This window comes from Ctenopharyngodon idella, chromosome 15, assembly GCF_019924925.1.
Source record: "Ctenopharyngodon idella isolate HZGC_01 chromosome 15, HZGC01, whole genome shotgun sequence".
Classification (NCBI taxonomy): Eukaryota; Metazoa; Chordata; class Actinopteri; order Cypriniformes; family Xenocyprididae; genus Ctenopharyngodon; species Ctenopharyngodon idella.
In genome coordinates, this window is record NC_067234.1 from 24,356,953 (window position 1) to 24,377,727 (window position 20,775).

The window sequence follows — 20,775 nt, forward strand, 5'->3', positions numbered from 1 at the left end:
TGTATGTGATGGGTGATTTCAAAACACTGCTTTATGAAGTCCCGAGTCGCGTGTAACAAAGCCTCATTTACTGAAATCATATTCACTTTGCCGCTCTGAACCACTGATTCAAAACAATGGAGGCCTGACTGAGCCATCGGATTTTATCAAAAATATCTTAATTTGCGTTCCAAAGAAGAACGAAGGTCTTACGGGTGTGGAACGACATGAGGGTGAGTAATTAATGACAAAAATTTCATTTTTGGGTGAACTAACCCTTTAATAAACACCCCAAAATGTACACCGTTACAAGCGTTTTTTGGGGTCTTTAATTTTTTTGAAAGCACATATTAACACCAATATTATAAAATATATTTAATGGCAGTATATTCACAAATCCAAAACAGAACTGTGCTGCTGAAACCAAATAGGCTCTATAACTAACTAATCTTTGAATTAATCTTTGTACTATCACTTACAATTTACAAGTACATTGAGTTCATACACAACAAATGAAAATGGCTCGGAGAAAATATGAACCAGAAATACAAATCTAAGAACTACTATATTCATATATACTTCACAAAGGGGACATTTTTGAACTCCACAAATTCTTCATAAATAATCAGATTATCTTCTTTCAGGAATGAGTTACTGTCATGTCAATTTTTAATGCATCCTGTATTTCATTATTCCTTAAAGTAGTGAGCCAAAATGTTTCTATTTCCCTTACAATACAACAAAACTGTAAAACCACAAACGCTTTAAAGTAAAACACTTTTCATGTCCTAGCAAAAGTACATTCAAGTCACATGACCACACACAACACTTGTCTGTGACCCAGTTACACTCCAACACAACCTCTTTCATCAGTGTAAAACATACACAACCAGTCAAAAGCTTGGACACACTTAACTGACTTTGTTTCTCATGATCACAAAACCTTTTGGCGTAAAGGCTATTGCTTGAATACTTGAAATTGAGTTTAAAGACAATTATAAAGTTCCTCTATGCATGATTTTCTTCCTAATTTTACTTATATGTAATAATACAATAAATATATATATATGAGTGTAAAGCAGAAACAGGCTTTGAAGCAGCTTAAATATGAGTTTTGACTTAGTTTTGATTACTTTAATATTGTAAACATGCTGAAATGGTAATGATGAAGATTAAATTGGTGTGTCAAAACTTCTGACTGGTCATCTATTAATTAAACTAAACACGCAACACTTCAAGCAATACTGAGGCATCTTTTAAGCCACAACATATCTTGAAATTGACAATCTCTTATTGTCAAAAGAAACAAGTTTACAAAAACAAAATATATACACGTCAATCAAACCACACAGTACTTAGGTAAACATTAAAATGCCCTCTGGTTATTGGTCTCTCAACAATCCCACAATACACCCTTAAAATAATGTTTATTTTCAGTGCCTTGAAAAAACTTGAGTAGCTTCGGTATTGTCATTTAGACAATTAACTCTTTAGTGAGTTCAGTGTTATTGCAGAAAGTGATGCAGGAAGTACCAGTGGGATTTACATCCTCACACTGTGATGAAACAGTCAATAACACAATGAAAGTGCCAGTAGAGTAAATTTCACAGAAATGTCATGACGATCATGACATCACCTTAATATGATTGATAATTCAGCATAGTCTCTTTTAAGTCCTCCAGCTTTTTATGGACAATATGTATTGCTAAGAATTTAAAGCTACAGAATGATTCCATGACATTCAGTTTGCTTTAAAGCGGCTCTGATGCTGAATTGCTGATTGCAGATAAATGCAGAACTGATAGCTGCCACTACACTCATGGACATAAACATCAAAGAATGCTGGGTAATTAAAAGGCCCATTCAGAGGCCAAAGATCAGCGGAAAAGCATATTGATCGTTTACTTTGACCTGAAGTCTTATTTAAGGGTGGCAATGTAGTTGTTTTTCTCCATGAACTCCTTTAGCTTGGTGGGATAGTCTGTCATAATCCCTGTAGCCCCAAGGTCAAAGGCACGTTTAAAGTCCTCCTCGTCGTTCAACACCCAGATATACACCTGTGGTTGGAAAGGAAAAAGCAAAGACCAGTGGAAAAGTCTCATGATGACGTTCCAGACAAGAGTGAAATTCCATTCAAAGCTCCTGCCATCTGCTCATGCACATCATAGCGCTCAAAACAATTCTTACCCATAAAGCACATGTGGTGTATGACCTAAATCACACTTGAAGATTAGTACTCACTTGTATTCCTCTGCCTGTCAGATGATCGAATAGAGCTTTTCTCATGAGGAGCCTGAAAATACATCCATATTATCATTAAAATAAGTATGAGAATAAGTTGGGCGGAGCTTGAGCATTACATTATGCTTGTAATTAATATTATGACTGAGGCCAGTATAGGCAAAAGCACTAAAGCAGGGGGGTATTCCAGAAAGCAAGGTTAACTTCTCGGTTGATTGCGGTATGCAGGTTCCAAAACCGCAGTCTGAGGTAAGTTCAGTCAAACCCCAGTTTGAAACTCAAAGACATTCTCAACCCAGCACCGAATCCAGGGCTGTGTCCAAAATCGGGTACTATTTGAGGGGATAGCCATTTGTAGCGTTGTCCTTAGTGGACGCACTGCAATAACGAGTGTACAACCGATGTGCGCTCAACTACCCATAATGCACTGTGAATGTCACGCGCCAAATGAATTCCCGCGTCTGACCAGAAGATAGCATCGCCGCTGAATCATCCATCCATTTTTCAAACCGATAGTCCAGCATAATATCACAAATTCCTTTTTAATTGATTATTAAATTGTTAAATTAAGGTTTATAGATAATTTTTATCTTGAGCTCTGTCATGGAAACTTTCATTACTACTGGAGCTGCTAGTTTGGAGAGTCTCAAATAATTATTAAACAGCAAGCACAAACTATGCAAAAGCGGCAGCCCTTCCAAATTCACTCACTTGTTTTCATTCACTCCTTCAAGTGGACTATATTAGTGAAGTAATGTAGGGAATAGTGTATGAGTGTATAGGGCCGATTTCAAACACAGCCCTGGAGTCAAGATAGAAAGGGATGCTAAGAAGAAGCAAGCCATACTACTTATTTCTTCATCTTTTGTTTAATGGCAATCTACATTCTTAGTGCATATCGCAATTTTATCTTATCTTTTAATTTTTATTCTGTTTTTTATTACTATGAACAAGAAATATATTATTTGTTTGATGCCAATTATAAATTAAAAAAATGTCTGTGCTTGCAAAGATAATATGGCTGTATTAGTTTATTTTTTATGTTTAGCCATTTCTTGTAAGGTGAGATGAACATATACATATATATATATATATATGTCATGTATCTATGCTATATAACACTGCAAAATCTGTCACGCCCACTGGAGCCTCATCGATAGGGCATGCATGAGCTGAATACCTCTGAAGTAAACTAACCTCCAGAGCAGGTTATGTTCAGACAATAAGTTGCTATGGCTATTTACATACCCTAAAAGTTACATAAGGTTTTTGAACTGAAAGTTGATTATCTGCTTACTCTGATTAAACTTACCCAGGTAAGTCGCATAACCTGCTTTCTGGAATACCCCCAGGCAGTTAACTACTTTCAAGAAACATAAACCATGTTAAGTAAATATTTAGGTAAAAGGTTCATTAAAGTCAGAGTGTACATAAACTCACGTGTCTGCCAACCACGTTATAAAACGCTGACTCCGTGTCTGACGCTCAGGACCTTTGAGTCTACAGGAGACAAAATATTTATAACTTTTTCAAATTTCCAACAAAATCTTTAGAGAAAATGTCAAGCATTAGTTCTATGAGCATCCGAAGTTCATCCGCTATATCAAATTAAAAGAGCCTGAATCTACTAAGGCCAAATCTATTTTTTTAAATCCTGGAAGAATGATTGGAGAAGAATGAAAAAAAGAATGATTGGAGCATATATGTACGTATGACTAAAATGTATATGTTCCTCACTTGGAAACAATTGAAGGCATTGGAATCTCCAGGAATTGTTCCTTGAGTGGGACGAAGGGCAGAAGGCCTGTGTAGAAAAGACCCAGTAACAGAAGCACTCTGGACAAACTGAACAAAACCGGGATTTGTGGATTCTACAAAACAAATAGGTAAACTTTAGACATTGACATCTTGCATACGCTGAACAATTTACTGACCGAGTAAAACAATGCTGTTTACTAAAAGCCAATGTTTCACCTCTTTGTAACATTTCTTAACAATTTCATTGCTGGAGTTTCCCCAGACGGTCAAATGCTCCCTGTTGTATTGGATGACCAGCTCAGACACCTGATGAAAAAAAGAGGTAAAACTCTATTTTGCTTCTGACAAACTTGTCTCACTAACCTGATTAATTTTAGTGGTGACAAACAGCTGCACAGACAGAGGATTCAAGGAAATGAAATATGAGAAGGACAGCAGGGTCCACACGCACCTTCTTGATGAGGGTGTCATTGTTAGCCTTGATGTCGATGTTTACAGGGGTGTTTGGGAAAGCTTCAAACACGTCTCTCAGCAGAGGGATGCGCTTGTCATCTCCTCCTTCACAGAAGCACTCTGAAATACATCAGGAGTAATGTAATAGTTGGACATGCATGTCTTAAGTTACCATTAAATGTATACAAATCATATTTGAACCAAGTATACAGTGGCTTGTTTCAAATATGTATAAAGCATCAGATTTTTTTCCCACTACAGGCTACATTTTAGTAACACTTCAGGCACATTGGGAATCTGCTTGATTATACCTTAAATCAAATTTGCTGGACTGAACACTCACCTCGTTTAAAAGTCACCCCAAGCTTGCAAAGGTAAGGTGGAAGTTCCTAGGAAGACAAACACACTTTTACATCACATCATATATTTATATATTGACATAAGAGTTTTATGTCTGCTACTAATTAGTCAAGACTTGAAACCTTTGGACTGCGAGTGTGAATACAGGATGTTTGAAGTTTCTCTACTCACAGCGTAAGCCACATCAGAGATGTAAGCATTAATGCCAGTCGACCTCTTCAGGTTTGAATCATGCAATACCACCACCTGCTCATCCTTGGTCAAATGACAGTCCAGCTCCAACATGTCAGTGCCCAGTTTTACAGCGCTGAGAAAGTAGAAAACATACAACAGATGAGTTAAGGAAGCATTTGTCCATAAATGAACATGAAGATTTTCATCCAGAAACCTATTCGGAAAAGAAGAAAAAACACTCCAGATGCTTCTGAATTCTACAAGATCAAGTATATGAAGTTAAATAAGCATGCTAGGTTTTAGTACAGTTACACTCATCAATGCAAATCCAGGCAATTAACAGCAGCCCATTGATAAACTCACTGCTTGAAGGCTGCCATTGTGTTCTCCAAGTTCTCACCAGCCCCTGACAATAAAAACAATAGAAAAACAATAAGTATCAGGACATAATGTATTTTGTAGCAGCAGTGCTTTGTGTTTACTCGTAACATTGCTTCTGGTAGTAAAATAATGATTTTGGGTGATGTTTATATTAAGACTACATGTAGTTTCTACAGTATTCCAGCGTTCAAAGTTCACACTCCAGGGCCTAGTCAATAAAGACCAGTATCATGTCAATGATGGACCCTCTGAACCAACACTGGCCCAACATGAAGGTACAGTATTATGAAATTTGCTCCAAGACTTGTTTATTGATGGTGACCCAATGTCATTTCAACAAATTATGGATAAATATAAACTTCTAAAGTCAGAATCTTTACGATTTTTTGCAAATTAGGCATTTTATTCAAAGACGTACAACATTAAAGGATAATCTTGAAACATCTCCAGTTGAGAAATTACTTTTTCAAACATCCGGGAAAACATTGATTATTTTTTATAATTCTTTATGTGATTGAACTGGCACAGACGCATAGAGGATTCGGAAATTATGGGAAGGGGAGTTAAAACAATATGAGTCTGTAATCGTACAAAAGCAATTCAGCTGAGGATATTACATTGATGACATATATCCCCTAATCAGACATGCTTTTAACAATTCCTTTGCCCCTTTTTGTCTTAAACGCAAAATTATTGGAATAACATACTTTGTGAAATGCAAAAGTTTCTAAGTATTAACCTGGAACTGGGCCCCTTGACACTTGTTCCTGGATCAGCATATTTTGCTGATCCTGGAACAACATTCCTGTCTGAAAATGTAGTCCTAACCCTATTCCTACTCCTAACCTAACCCTACTAAAATCAGAGGAAAATAGCCAAGTAAATAACACTGATGTAAACCCCCTCTGTGAAAGGATAATATCACTCGAATACCTCACATGTGTAATCCACAGACATACTTTTTTTTACAAAATATGGGAGCCATTTGTAAATTATTTGGACCCCGGGTCACAAACGTTATATTGTTTGGATTTTACAGATGAGTACTTTGTATATCCATCATGTGAGCTAAGATGTTGAAATGGAAATATGTACTTTTTGAGCTAGTTGTTCCCCTTTTTTTAATATTGTTAATTTTTTTTCTTTTTTCTTCAATGAATGGATATTGAATTCTAATTTGTGAAAATTTGTCTTATAAATACGCTTTTCATTATAAAAAAGACAAAAATGTTTGAAATGCATTACTATTATAGTCAGCAATCTTATGAATGTAACCCTAAGAATTATTCATTGACTGTCTGAAAACCTAGTAAGCTTCCTACATAGTCAGCATTTTGTACATCACTGGGTTTTGACTTGACTAGACTACAAAGAAAAAGAGTGACTGGATAAACAATGAAAGTTGTATATTTTGATATATAAAAGCAGCGTTTCTCTACTCACCGCCGCGGTGTGAGATGTGTCTGCTCCGGAAGGCTTCTCTCTTTCGCCGGTGCAGCAGTGACGGACACTTCAGCAGTAATGCCGAGGTTAGCACATATCCGGTAACCGTGGATAAAACATAAACCGTGGCGCTCATTTTTACCTTAGGCAAATAAGTCCTAAACAACTTATATGACTACAAATTCATCGAAAAGTGACGTAAAACGCGACAGTATCTTCTGGAGTCAACACACAAACCGGCCGGTTTCATCCAGCACCTCTGGCCAGCCGCCGCTGCCACACTCTATCAGCGATCAGAAGAAAGCCGAGAGCAGCTCTGAGGCAGAACATATAGTATCAGTCAGATTAGATCCTGCTTTAGTTGGACCGTCATGCATTGCTTTATAAACCCACCCATGGTCTTGCAGTCCAATGTTTCTTGACAGGCCATCCCCCTGCGCAGTTTAAATATTGCTTTGGGTCAATAATAATACTACAGTCGCAGAAATGCGCATGCGCACTACGAGCATCTGATGACGCGAGTGAACGCAATAGGCGACTAAATAACTTTCGGATCAGATACATTTAACTGAAAACGCGTTAAACAAACAAATAAACAGTTTTTTTTTTTCATTAAAAACGGTCAGAGAAAGAAGGTGATTAAGATTTAATGTTGAAATAAAATGTTATAAATGTTTAATTTTCAATTATTAATGTCTAGAGGTTATAAAAAAAACTAATTTGCGTGATGTTTTCTAGTAACAACTATAAAAAAAACATAAAAATTAAATAAATGTAGCCTAAAGAAAACATTAAAAACAAATTTATAATAATTTTATAGCTATACACACACCATCTAGGACTCACAAACAGAAAACAAAACATGGAATTAATGTCTATAATGCTTTAAAAACAAAACAAATAAATTGGACACCAAAGTGTACCATATTCATTGAAAGTCCCTATAGTGACCAGGCAATAGTTGAAGATGTTGAAATAAAATTCTCTATATTTTACCCGACTGCTGCTGTAAAGGTGTGAAAGGTGTTATCTCTCGATTAAAGTTCAAGTTCTCATTGTTTCATCTGTTCTCTTATACTCTACAAGTGTTCTTTTACATCAGTAGAATTTATGAGGGATTATTGGATTATGCAACTAAGGCATGAGACTTTAGAGCATAACTAAACTCTCTATTCTCAAGTGTAATGTGCAGTGAAGTTTCTGTAATAAATACATTTTCACATTATTTTAATATGTCAGAATTCACAGTGTTGCAACCCTAAATATGTAGCCCTTCCTATAAAGTGCAGGCAACCAAGTTTGTCAAAGGTCAGTCAGGTTGGTCTGTCAAAGTTCACTACAAAGTTCAAGCCTATAATGCAATCGCTTAGAAATAAGAGATACGACAGAGATTGTCAATTGAAATGCTTCTAAACTGAATCTCTCTTTAGAAATCTGCATTTAAGACATTGCTGTGTTTCAATCACAGTTTGTTTTACTGCATTTAGTTATCTAGAGAATTCTGGTTAGTTTAACTAAGTAGTTGTAACTGATAAAGTTCTACATGTCGACATCACTCGCAACAGCCCTTCAAGAATGGAAAGTTCAGGAGAAAGAATTACAGAAGCTTCAGGTAGGATATTATCTTTCCCAAAAGATTCAGAACCAAAGACCATACAAAACAACTGAAACTTTCTGTTGAAATACAACATTTCTGTGTCCAGGAGACCCATCGGCTTTACCTGCAGAAGTTAGAGGAAGTCTCCAAACTTCAAAAAAGCTTTGCTGCCTCCATAGCGAGACAGAAGAAGAATTTAAAGGAGAATTTAAAGTCTTTGACTAAGTAAATAAAATCTTTTCTTTATGATCTGTTATGCTGACTATGATTGTAGCATTTTAATATGCAGTTTCTGCTTCGGATTATAGATTTGAAAAAGGACTGACTGAAGAGGAGAAGAATGAGGTTAATGAGGTCAAAGGTCACATTCGGAATATGCCAAGCCTAATCTTTCAAATGGAAGCATTTCTGCCAAAGAAAAATGGGTAATGGAAGATTATTACATGAGTTTGTTTCGGAAGGTTAGCTTTGTATTAAGAAGCTGTATGTTATTTTTTGCTTGTCTTTTCAAGGCTTTATCTCAGTCTTGTCCTTGGGAGTGTGAATGTCAACCTTCCAAGCAAAGAGGCAAAGTAAGCATCAAAAAATATCTACTGAAATGCATTTAAAATATATATCAGTAACAATAGATTTGTAACTTCATGGTAACTTTATGCACACTACAAAAAATGAATATATCTCAAACAAGATAGATTTGTTTTTCATAAGGCATTGAGGCTTGTTTTGAGAGTATATATCTCGAATCAAGCTATCTTAAATAATTTTTGTGTTAATAAATGTGTACATGTTAAAATATATCTTATTTGTAGTTATTTGAATAATGAATGTCATAAATTTATATGCTTACAACAAAAATGTACACAATTTTTGCTTCTCAGTTCATCTTCTTTTAGCTTATATTTTATCCTGCGTCTTGTACACTTTTTAATGTAGAGCTGAATACAAAGATGAGTATGAAAGGTTCAAGCTGTATGTGACCTTGATTCTGTTCCTGCTGACCTTCATATGTCGCTTCTTCATCAGCTACAGGTAAGACTGAGTTCACTCGGGTCTGTCTGACAAGCCTTCCCTCACATCAAGTTTCATGCCTGCTTTGTTTTGTGTATATAGAGTTTTGGATGCCCTTCTTAACTTCCTGTTGGTTTGGTACTATTGCACCCTGACAATCCGTGAAAGTGTCCTCATCAGCAATGGATCAAGGTCAGAAACTGTCAGATGAAACTACTGTATGTAAGAGGCTTTTCAGGTTTGAAGATGTGACGTTGCTGCTGTCACACGAGAAAAAGTTTAATCAATAATAGATTTGATAAGCTCTCTCAAGGACCTACTCTTTCTGGCTTGTACCATCTCTACAACCATGTGCGTTTGATTTTTTTTTTAGGATTAAAGGCTGGTGGGTTTTCCATCACTACATTTCCACCTTTCTATCTGGGGTCATGCTAACCTGGTGAGTCATTTCAGACTATTAATTTCAGAGCAGTTACTGTACCTATTTTGTACCCACCTAAACAATGAATGATGAATCAGTGAATTGCTGATACAGTTGCTTTGCCCTCAAACAACCATTCTGTTGTATATGTAGGCCAGATGGTGAAACATACCAGTCTTTCAGGAACCAATTTCTGGCCTATTGTTTGTATCAAAGTAAGTTACAAACACGTTAACACCACCCTGAAAAACATCTGCTGCAGGAAAAATACCAACACTGCAATATTGAGAGATATTGAAGGCAAGTGTATCACTTTCTCTTTTAGGTTTTGTGCAGTATCTTCAGTACTACTATCAAAGTGGGTGTCTCTACAGGCTAAAAGCACTAGGGGAAAGACACAACTTGGATTTGACTGTTGGTAAGGATTTCTGATTTCTGAGTTTACAGTATATTTTGAAGAAAGTGAAAAGCTTTATTAAACACTCTTTTTGTTTAAACAGAGGGATTTCAGTCGTGGATGTGGCGGGGACTGACATTTCTTCTTCCCTTTCTCTTCCTGGGTCATGTAAGTATTTGTCCTCTCATAATATAAATATATTCAGGTTTTAAAGAATAAAGCTTTAAAATTGGAACAGCATATGCAATGCCATATGAACAGTATAATGTATATCTTGGTGATCCCTGAATGTTGTCTGTATCACAGTTCTGGCAGCTTTGGAACAGTATTTCCCTGTTCATAATGGCTCAGCTTCCTGAATGTAAAGAATGGCAGGTCAGTGTTGTTTTTGTAGATCTTTCCACAACATCATAACACTAAAGTGATAAAAATAAGCCGAATTCACTTACATACTTAGGAATAAATCTGTTGAAAGTGTGATTTTGAAGTTGCAATTACTGTATATCTTCACTTCTTTTTACTGTGTAGGTGGCCATGTGTGGCTTCTGCTTTCTGGTTCTGTTTGTGGGGAATTTTTCCACTACACTCGCAGTTGTTCGTCACAAGCACAAAACCCAGCAAAAGACCAAGAGTCTGTGATTTTTAAGAGCTTTCATGTAAAAATGTCAATGAAGACAGCAGTTATTTTTGCAAAATAAGCAGATTTAAGTTAATATTTGGACACAAAAGTCTTTGTGTAAGAAAATCAAAAATTCTTTAATTATTTTTTTTTTTACTATCTTTCAGAGAACATGCAGACTGTGTTTTGTTTTTAATAAAGGAGTACAAAGTGGGATGTTGAACAATTTGTAATAAAGTTGTTTGTATTTAAGTGGAATTCCCAAACTTGAATAAACTATAAAAATGAAAAGTGTTATTTGTTTTATGTGAAATTTAAGTTATTAATTAATACCAACAAATTAACTTATTTCAACAATAATAATAACAATGTTAACAACAACAACAACAACAATAATAGTGCTTTATTGATTTTATATGATATAAATAAATTATATGCATATTATTATGACTGATTTAACCAATGAAGACTCACGTGGATGATAATAATAAAAACAACAACAATAGTAGTAGTAGTAGTAGTAGTAATAATGTATTGGTTATTACATGATTTAAATAAATTATATATGTATTATTATGATTAAACCAGTGAACGCTCACTTGGGCAGTTAAATGACCTGACATGACCTCATTTTCCCAGCATTCCTATCACAACAATATGGCGGCGTCCTTCGACATGCAGCCGTAAAGTGAGCCAGTTATTTATATGCGACATATGAAGTTAGATTTTGGCTGGCTGGCGTTATAGATTTATAAACAGTACTGTCCTGTTTAATAGACCACAGAAAATGTTGTTTTTAGCGGTGTTTTCGGGTTTGGTGTATTCTACAGCTGGCTCTGAGATGTCAGGTGGGTTTATTTTGAAACGCATGGCTAGTAACTCATAGAATGTGAGCTAAGTTAAACTGCTAATCATATATAACAGTGTAGCCATGCTCTAATTAGCGTGCACATGCACTCATTTTTGCACGGTTAGGCTGTGTTTCAAAACCTAGTGAGCTCCCTACCTTCTTTACCAGTAGCGGCGTTTTTGTTTAACGCGGATATAATGGTAAACAATGCTGTTTAGGTAGGCAGCTTACTAGGTTTTGAGACACAGCCATTGTTCCATATAGCTTGTCTCTTTCATCAATAACTAATCCCGCTTATTGTGTGACATCATTCCCGACAGGTCAAGTGCTATTAGTTTGCGCAAACTGTATTTGCTTGCATTCACAGGTGTTTTGAGTGATGTTTGGGATTACACTGAGAGTTACCTGCTGTCAGTGTGGCAGAACAGGTTATATGTGTACACTGCTGCTGCTGTTCTCATAGGAATCTGGTTTACTGTCAACATGCTTTTCAAAAAGGTAATTAAGTGTGTTTAAGCTTAAAGGAATAGTTCACCCAAAAATGAAAATTCTGTCATCATTTACTCACCCTCAGGTTGTTCCAAACTTGTATATATATTTTTTTGTTATGTTGAACACAAAGGAAGATGTTTTAAAGAATGTGGGAAATTGAACAGTTCTGGGGCACCATTGGCTTCCATAGTATTTTTTTTCCTACTATGGAAGTCAATGGTGCCCCAAAGCGGCCTGGTTACAAACTTTCTTCAAAATATCTTCTTTTGTGTTCAGCAGAACAAAGAAATTTGTACAGGTTTGGAACAACTTGAGGGTGAGGAAATGATGACAGAATTTTCATTTTTGGGGTGAACTATCCCTTTAAAGCTTCTCTGCTACTTAATGTCTTTGTTAGGATTTGTCTTGTAGTTTAATGAGCGCACAACATAATAGATTGTCTTTTTATTTTATAGAAAAAAGTGGTCAACCCTGTAAGTCAATGGCTGTATAAATCTGCAGAAAAGCAGGAACTTTCACCTGAAACAGAAAAAGTCATTCATGTTTCTGGGGTCAAAGTCTTCTATGGATCACAGACAGGAACAGCAAAGGTTTGTACAAACACACACATACACATACATATGCATACACGCATATACACGCATATATTTATTATTTATTTATTTATTTAAAACGATTAATCGCATCCAATACAAAATTTTGTTTACATAATATAAGTGTGTGTACTGTGTATATTTATTATTTAAATATAAACACACACACATACATTATATAAGAAATACTTACATGTATACATGTATATTTATATATAATTTATATTATATATAAATATTTTATATATAAATATAATAATAATTTGTTAAATAGATAAATGCATGTGTATGTATTTATACATACATAATAAATACACAGTACACTCACATATATTATGTAAACAAACTTTTATTTTGGATGCGATTAATCACAATGTTCCAGCAAGTCTGTTTGATCAATTACCAAAGCAGCATGTCAAAATTATTCAGGAAAATAAGATTTTAAGAAAATGTTGGTTTGCAAAAATGAGTACACCCTCCTAAAAATTATTAAATAAAACAAAAATAAATAAAATAAAATAAAAATAAAGATTTTCAGGGTATTTCAGGGTAATTTTTGATTAATGGGTAAGTATGTTGAACCAAAACATTTAAAGATAAGTATTTTTTTTTGACAATTGTGTTATATAAAAAAAAGTGTTTTATAGCCCACTGAATCATTCTCAGACTTGATGCTGACAACAATGGAACCATAAGGGAGAGAACTGTCAGGAGACTTATTTCTTAGCACAGAAGAGGACAGTGGTACAAGATGATTACCAAATCATTGTTTTAAGTGTGAAAATACAGCAAAAGTAACACAAAAATTCAAAAACAATGGACTTGTTACAAGACCCCTGAAATAATCAGGCCTTTCATTAAGCTTTCATTAAGTGATGAGTGATTTTTGCTAGACAAAGAGCAGGAGAAATACCAAGCGAGTGTCTCAGCCAGCAAAAGATATGAAAATAGTGACTGTTTATCTCACAGAGTAAGATGCAGTCTGCAGAAGTGACGTGCATGGTGCTTGTCCTTACTGGAACTACCTACTGTAGCCAAAGCACAATAAAGTCAATTAACCTTTTCCAAGGCTCGTATTTACAAAATATAGACTTCTGGGAATCAATACTCTGGTCTCATGAGACCAAATCAGTCATTTTGGATCTAACAGCATCCAGTGTACAGTGAGAAGTGCCTGGCTCCCACAGTAAAGTTCAGTGGTAGTAAAGCTTTTAAATATGGCTGTGAGTGCTGAAGGTGTGAGGGGAGTTGTGCTTTTCCAATGCTGTCATGAATTCACACACCACTGTGTGATGATGTAATACAAAAACTTAAAACAGAAGATGCTACCCTCTCCTCATTTCCTGCGTTGTTGGGCATTTTTTTCAATATGACAATGACAATATGCATTCTCCCAAGGTGAAAAACCTTCTGTGGACATGTATTGCACTCAGTCTTAACACTCTTGAAAACCTGTGGGGTATTCAGTAGACACGAGTTGAGCAACACTCCCCATTAAAGATCAGGGCATTTAAGGAGGTCAACATCCAGGAGTTAAACAGGACAGATGTGACAATTTGTCATGAACTTGTATGCTCCATGCCAGGAAGGGTCATATCAGTATACTTAAAATTATGGAGGTCATACTAAGTACTAGAATATTATACATTTGTAGAATTAAATCTAGGGTGTATTAATTTCTGCAATCCTTCATTTAAACAAAATTGGGTAATTTACTTATTTTACGGATATTAATGTCATATATTTCTATGTTTAAGTATATCTAAGTATATGTTAACTACATTTCAATTTTGCCATCTTTCCATGAACTATAATAGTGATCATTAAAAAATTATATCTTTTGTATTTGTTCAGAGTGGGTGTGCTCATTTATGCTGTGCATTGTGTGTGTGTCTATATATATATATATATATTATATATATTATTTATTTATTATAAATTCATAATTTTGTTTATCGTGATATGGCCTATTTAAAAGATTTACATGCAAATGTGTGATTTACCATTCTTAATTCTGCTTAGGGGTTTGCAAAAGAGCTTGCTGAAGATGTCAGCACTCAGGGGATCCAGTGTGAGGTTCTAGATATGAAAGAGTATGACCCAGATGACAGACTGGCTGAGGAGGTGAGCATAGCATGTCTTCAGTGTTTCACTGCCCAAAATGTGCTGGACTGGTCCCACACTGCATTTCAGAGAGGCAGATCATTTTCAACTTTGAGGAAGTAGAAATGGATTATTTAAACTTGAGGATTTGTCATGCTGTCATGGTAACAAGAACATATCACATTAGGAATTAAGAATATACTAATAGGAATTACTGGGAGCTCCATATCTTTCAATTACCACTTACCACAGTAATGTTTAAAAGAAAAAAATGATATTAAGGCTGGCAGTTAATCACAATACTTCTCCCTGAGCAGAATGTAAAAAGATTGATCAGTGTTTTATCTCACTAGAACTTAAATAATTAAACCACAAGAGTTTAAAGAGCAAATAATCATAATTTAATTTGAGTTTCCTTAAATGTCTTCAGTACTGCCAGATAAAGGAAATAACTACTTTTAAAAAATTTTTTTGGATTTAATTTTAATTTGTCCATTCTCACACTCTGAATCAGAGCATAGTTGAGCTAAATCCACCTTCTTCGGGTCAGAGTCGTTCATTCAACACGTGACAGCCAACTTTTTATTACCACATTTAATGTTATGGAAAAGAACCATCATGACAGAAATTTATAAATTGTAAGAAATTTGAGACCAGAAATGCATTACGTAACTGTAAGAGTAAAAAAAAAAAATCTAACTACGCACTTGTTTGTATAAGACAGGTTGGAAATCAACAAATTTCTGTATCCAATACGGCTGTCACGTCACGTGACAAAAGAATGAACGACTCAGACCCAAAGATTTGGGAGGTGAACTAATAATTTCTGTTTCCGCTACAGACTGCATAGCCTTAGCCTATGGGTCTGTCACGTAATGAACAAACGACTTGGACCCAAAGACTTGGGGGTGAACAAATAATTTCTGTTTCCTGTACAGAACCTATGGGATGTTGTGCATGCATGGTCAACACAAAATGAACATTCACTCTCTGAGACAACTCGTTGTTCCTGAGTCATATTAAAGATTTGTTCAAAATGAACAAACTGTTCATGAATGACCCATCACTATAGTAATCCCAATTTTCCCAAAATTTCTTCATTCTCATCATTCTTCTGTAGTGTACAAGCAAGATGATCTGTGTGTTCCTGGTGGCCACATACACTGACGGACAGCCCACTGAGAGCGCCGAATGGTTCTGTAAATGGCTTGAGGAAGCATCCACTGACTTCCGATATGGGAAAACATACCTGAAGGGAATGAGATATGCCGTCTTTGGGCTGGGGAACTCCGTTTATGTCGGCCATTACAACACCGTGAGACACACCTGCATTTTAGCATCTATTTTTGATTGGATTGTGCTGCATGTTTCTTACACTAAATGTATTTTCTGTTTTCAGGTCAGTAAGAACATAGATAAGTGGTTGTGGATGCTGAGTGCCGCACGGATCATGACCAGAGGAGAAGGCGACTGCAACGTGGTGAAGAGCCGACACGGCAGCGTGCAGGCCGACTTTCAGGCCTGGAAAACGAAGTTCCTAAACCGGCTGCAGGCCCTGGCCAAAGGGGAGAAGAAAGCCTGCTCTGGCAAGTGCAAGAACGGCAGCTGCAAGAACAAGAAGAAACATAAGGAGGAGGCAGAGGACAGTCACTCGCTTGCTGAGAAGAACAACTCTGAGGCAAGCCAGCCCTCCTCTCTGATGTCTTTGAACACATGTAGTCATGGAAACTGCTCTCACGCTGCACACCCAGAGAGCAGATTGTTCCCCTGCAGTCTGTGGTGCACTCATGTAAATGGGATCTGAACAGCAGGGGTGACATTACAGACTTCTGAGGAGATTTTATTCTCTTAGATGTCACTCTCATATATTTTACTCTTAGGAAACATTGTTCTCATGAAGTTAAGCACCTTTAATTCCCATTTTTCCCATTTCCCACTGAAATTGTTCCGGTTTTCATGACCAAAAGGCTGTTACTTGAACGCTCGCCTGTATTTCCACTGGTTAGAGAGCCACAAATAAACAGAGCGCATCCCTGTTTGTTTATAAGTCTATTAAAATGCACTTTATTTTTCAAAGTTATTTAATTCAGCTTTATGCAATCGCCAGAAGTTCTAACTAATAAAATTAATAGCTATCAAATTACACATGATATTTGTTAAAATTTTATTTTAGACAGTCATACAAGTCATACAAGATTAGAAAAATATGTCTTAACATCCAGAATTTTTTAACTTAGCATCTTTATTACTTTATTAGCTACATTTATCTGGACCAGAACCACATTTCTAAAAGTGGCAATAAAAGTGACTTGTTATATTTGCCGTAAATCCATTAGATGGGAGTTGAGCTGTATCTAGAGACCAGAATATCATAGAGGGCTCCATTTACTGTAAACCACCACCTGGAACACACATAGTACACCTAGTATTTTAGTGCTGACTTTTGCAAGTTTTAACCAATAATATTACATCCCACTTTTGATCCAACCAAATCCTGATGGGTAAAATCCCGCCCAACATTATTGCCATTACATGTTGACTTTTAATATGATGTGGTTCACTTCAGGGGTGCCTGCGGGATTTCATTTGAGGGTACGCACATAGGGGCTTTTTTTTTTTTTTTTTTTTTTTTTTTTGCATAAACACTTAATCAATATATGCTTCTGAGAGAAGTTTTGATTTTCATTTGTTCTTCAGGAGGAGCTAATGGAGTCCAGCAGTGATGCGGAGTCCTCTGCTGAGGAAGAGAAGTCTCATGGCTCCGTCATTGACATGGAGGACCTTGGGAATGTGATGAATCGTATGAAGAAAGCCAAGGTAAAAATAAAACCAGCTCCTGTTCACTTTGTCTACTTACAGTTTGTGCTCTATCATAGGCCGTTTAGTAGGGCTTTAAAGGGATAGTTCACCCAAAAAAGTCATAATTTACTCACCCTCACACCTCAAACCCGTATGTGGTTATTTTGTTTTCCGTGGAACATAAGGTAGAATCCTTTGAAGAGTCTGTCCACGGCTCTTTTTTTTATACAACAATTTATATTCACCATTAGGGCTGGGCATTGACACAAATTTCATGACTTGATTTAGATTCACATGCTTGCAATTAGATTTCAATTCGAAATCGATTAATTTGGATCTATATCAGGTACAGCACATGGCAATTTTTCTCAAGGAAAAAATTCTCAATGCTGCATACTATACACGGAGTCAGTTGGTATTACATTAATATTAAAGGTTAAATTAACTGATTTGTATACAAACACATTACACGCAAGGATGTTTTTCTAATAATAAAGTTGTAACACTAACTTTATAATTACATAATTTTTTTTCTACTCCAATTTGGTGGCTGTCATAACTTGATGAATTTATTCAAACATACATTAAATAATGAAGAGTAAAATGGCTTTTCTGAGATAAACGTAATATTACATGACATTGTTTACAAGCTGACGTCTTTCCACGGTTGAAACACCGAGTGAATGATTACATGAGACATATGGATTTCGGTAAGCTGTACAGTATCTTTCAACATACCTTCTGATGTTCATTCGTGTTTATTTTGTGCTGTAACTAGTAGTAAAGCAAAAGAGATGATCCGTTCATGTGTGCTTCGCTTGAACTGAAGCGGCAATAGTGATCTGTCATGGCACAATTAAAGAGGGCCAAAACGGTATTTATTGATTGAATTTCGTAATAAAATGGACAGAATTTGAAATATGAGACTTTGTTTCATATCAAAAGTAACAAAACTCATTGAAATTTATTAGATTTGAGGTGCACTACAATGCTGTTCATTAATCAACTGAAAACAGTATAGACTAAAAGACTGATTCTCTGGATTTAAGAATCGATATCAGTTCATAAAAATGAGAATTGATTGAAATCTAGAAATCAATTTTTTTTTTTTACCCAGCGCCCTAGTCATTGTCAATGCAGCATTTTTAAATCTAGACACTTTGGCAGAGGGGAAGATCATCAGTGAATAATGGCTAAAGGGTTTGTTCACTCAAATTAAAATTGTCAGTTACTCACTCATGTTGTTGGAATCCAAACCCATGAGATTTTCGGTCATCTTTGATACCACAAATGAAAATGTTTTTAATGAAACCATTGAATGTCCAAACAACTACAACTTTGGCACTTAAAAAAGTTCATAGAGATATTGTAAAAGTAATCCATATGAATCGAGTGGTTTAATCCAAGTCTTCTGAAGGTACATGATCACTTTATATGACGAACATTTTAATTTAGGCTTTTATTCACATACAAACAATGAACACACATAGAGGACGTCAAAAATGATAAACAGAAGCTCTACTGCATTTGCTTGACGCACGAGAACCAATAAAGTTTGTTCTGGCATATCAAGCAAGTACAGTTGAGCTTCTTTTGACCATATTTTATGGATGTTTATAAAACTATTAATGTGAATAAAATCCTAAATGAAGTCTCTTCATCATATAAAGTGATCATGTCTCTTGAGAAGGCCTGGATTAAACCACTTGATTCACATGAATCTCTTTATGTACTTTTTGAATTGTCAAAGTTTTGGGTGAATAGACTTTCAATGGAGGGACAGAAATATCTTGGCTTTCATTAAAAATATCTTCATTTTTGTTTCAAAGATGAACTAAAGGCTTATTGGTTGGGAAGGACATGAAGGTGAGTAAATGATGACAGAATTTTCATTTTTGGGTGAACTATCCCTTTAAATTTCTTAAAATTTCTTAAAATATCTTTCCTCACACAATGCTATTGTTTGACTTCAGAGGACTTGAAATATAGCCTACAATTAGTATGGACCAATTTTGAAGGTACTATTTTGGAGCATGACGTAATCTCTGAGCCGTCATTGTGTGGCAAGAGCTGCTTAAAGATGCTTCAAATTTCTACTTGTGTTGGAAAGAAAAAAAGAAATGTCAGTGAGCGTTTTTGGACTGACGTGAGGGTGAGTAAATAATGACAGAGTTAGGTGAGCTCTTCCTTTAAAAGGATAGAGTGCTGGAGAGTCACCAGCAGTGGCTCCATTGAAGGAGACTGAGTGGCAGATGGTTTGCTACAGCAGACAGCAGCTCCAGCAGGCGCTGGGAGGACTTACGTAACCGTGAACTGTGATCACTGACGCCCACTCTACAGGCCTGTGCGCAGGAGTGATTCATAAGACAGAAGCGCAGACAAATCTTTCCATACACGCACATACGCACTCTCTCACATCCTATTCGCAACAGAGAGGCTGTGAGCGCTAGAGCTGAGAGGATTCCAACCCCCTTTAATCCAGTAAGATCCCTTTATGGATGCCTTCAGAATTGGATGCAGCTTCAGAAGATGTGTTTGGAAATGAGGTTTGCTGCTCAAGCAATCAGTTGATTGTGATGTTCCCGATACATAGATCGAATGAAGTCCCAGAAGCTATGAATTTTTATACGCTGGCGGACAATTAACAGGAGAGAGCAAATAGGGTTATGAAAAAACCTGATGAAATTTAATAGCGTTATTGGTTGATTTACTTAGGCTGTCAGTTTAATGCATTAAAGGGTTAGTTCACCCAAAAATGAAATTTCTGTTATTAATTACTCACCCTCATGTCATTCCAAATTCGTAAGACATTCGGAACATAAATTAAGATATTTTTGATGAAATCTGAGGATATCTAAACCACACATTGGCAGGCAATGTCATTGCACCTTTTGAGGTCCAGAAAAGTATTAAAGACTAGGGCTGCATGATTTATTGTGATAAAATCGCACGTGATTTGGCAAAGGCTGTGATTATTTAATGCGCAGCTTGTCAGAGCTGTACGGCTCTGTGATCAGTAGTAAATGCTTCTTCATCTAAAAGCCAGAGGGCGCTCTTGTGTAGAAACTCAAATATATCCTGCAGCAGAAGATGATAACACGGGTCAT

At 36.0% G+C, this 20,775-nt stretch overlaps 3 protein-coding genes across 3 annotated transcripts in view; 2 read left to right on the top strand and 1 right to left on the bottom strand.

Moving 5' to 3' along the window:
* Nucleotides 1-339: 339 nt before the first annotated feature.
* gdpd1 (glycerophosphodiester phosphodiesterase domain containing 1) lies at nt 340-7,237 on the bottom strand. The gene is made up of 10 exons (XM_051863168.1): nt 6,790-7,237; nt 5,329-5,371; nt 4,963-5,098; nt 4,775-4,820; nt 4,430-4,551; nt 4,195-4,284; nt 3,958-4,091; nt 3,661-3,720; nt 2,221-2,272; nt 340-2,036 (listed from the first exon to the last, which is right to left on the bottom strand). The coding sequence occupies exons 1-10, from the start codon at nt 6,923-6,925 to the stop codon at nt 1,899-1,901; spliced, it is 957 nt and encodes a 318-aa protein (XP_051719128.1). The 5' UTR covers nt 6,926-7,237; the 3' UTR covers nt 340-1,898.
* A 318-nt stretch (nt 7,238-7,555) lies between these two features.
* Nucleotides 7,556-11,127, top strand: tmem120ab (transmembrane protein 120Ab). The gene is made up of 12 exons (XM_051863167.1): nt 7,556-8,401; nt 8,493-8,611; nt 8,695-8,811; nt 8,899-8,958; nt 9,320-9,415; nt 9,497-9,586; nt 9,768-9,833; nt 9,969-10,030; nt 10,141-10,233; nt 10,316-10,380; nt 10,519-10,587; nt 10,741-11,127. Exons 1-12 carry the CDS (start codon nt 8,333-8,335, stop codon nt 10,849-10,851), a joined length of 1,017 nt encoding a protein of 338 aa, XP_051719127.1. The 5' UTR covers nt 7,556-8,332; the 3' UTR covers nt 10,852-11,127.
* Nucleotides 11,128-11,458: 331 nt separating this feature from the next.
* Nucleotides 11,459-20,775, top strand: part of tyw1 (tRNA-yW synthesizing protein 1 homolog (S. cerevisiae)) — a 70,284-nt gene continuing 60,967 nt past the window's right edge. The window contains exons 1-7 of the mRNA XM_051862553.1: nt 11,459-11,679; nt 12,049-12,179; nt 12,629-12,763; nt 14,789-14,890; nt 15,990-16,184; nt 16,269-16,547; nt 17,567-17,686. Of these exons, the coding sequence (XP_051718513.1) occupies nt 11,619-11,679; nt 12,049-12,179; nt 12,629-12,763; nt 14,789-14,890; nt 15,990-16,184; nt 16,269-16,547; nt 17,567-17,686 (1,023 nt within the window). The 5' untranslated portion in view covers nt 11,459-11,618. The remainder of the gene's footprint in view (nt 11,680-12,048; nt 12,180-12,628; nt 12,764-14,788; nt 14,891-15,989; nt 16,185-16,268; nt 16,548-17,566; nt 17,687-20,775) is intronic.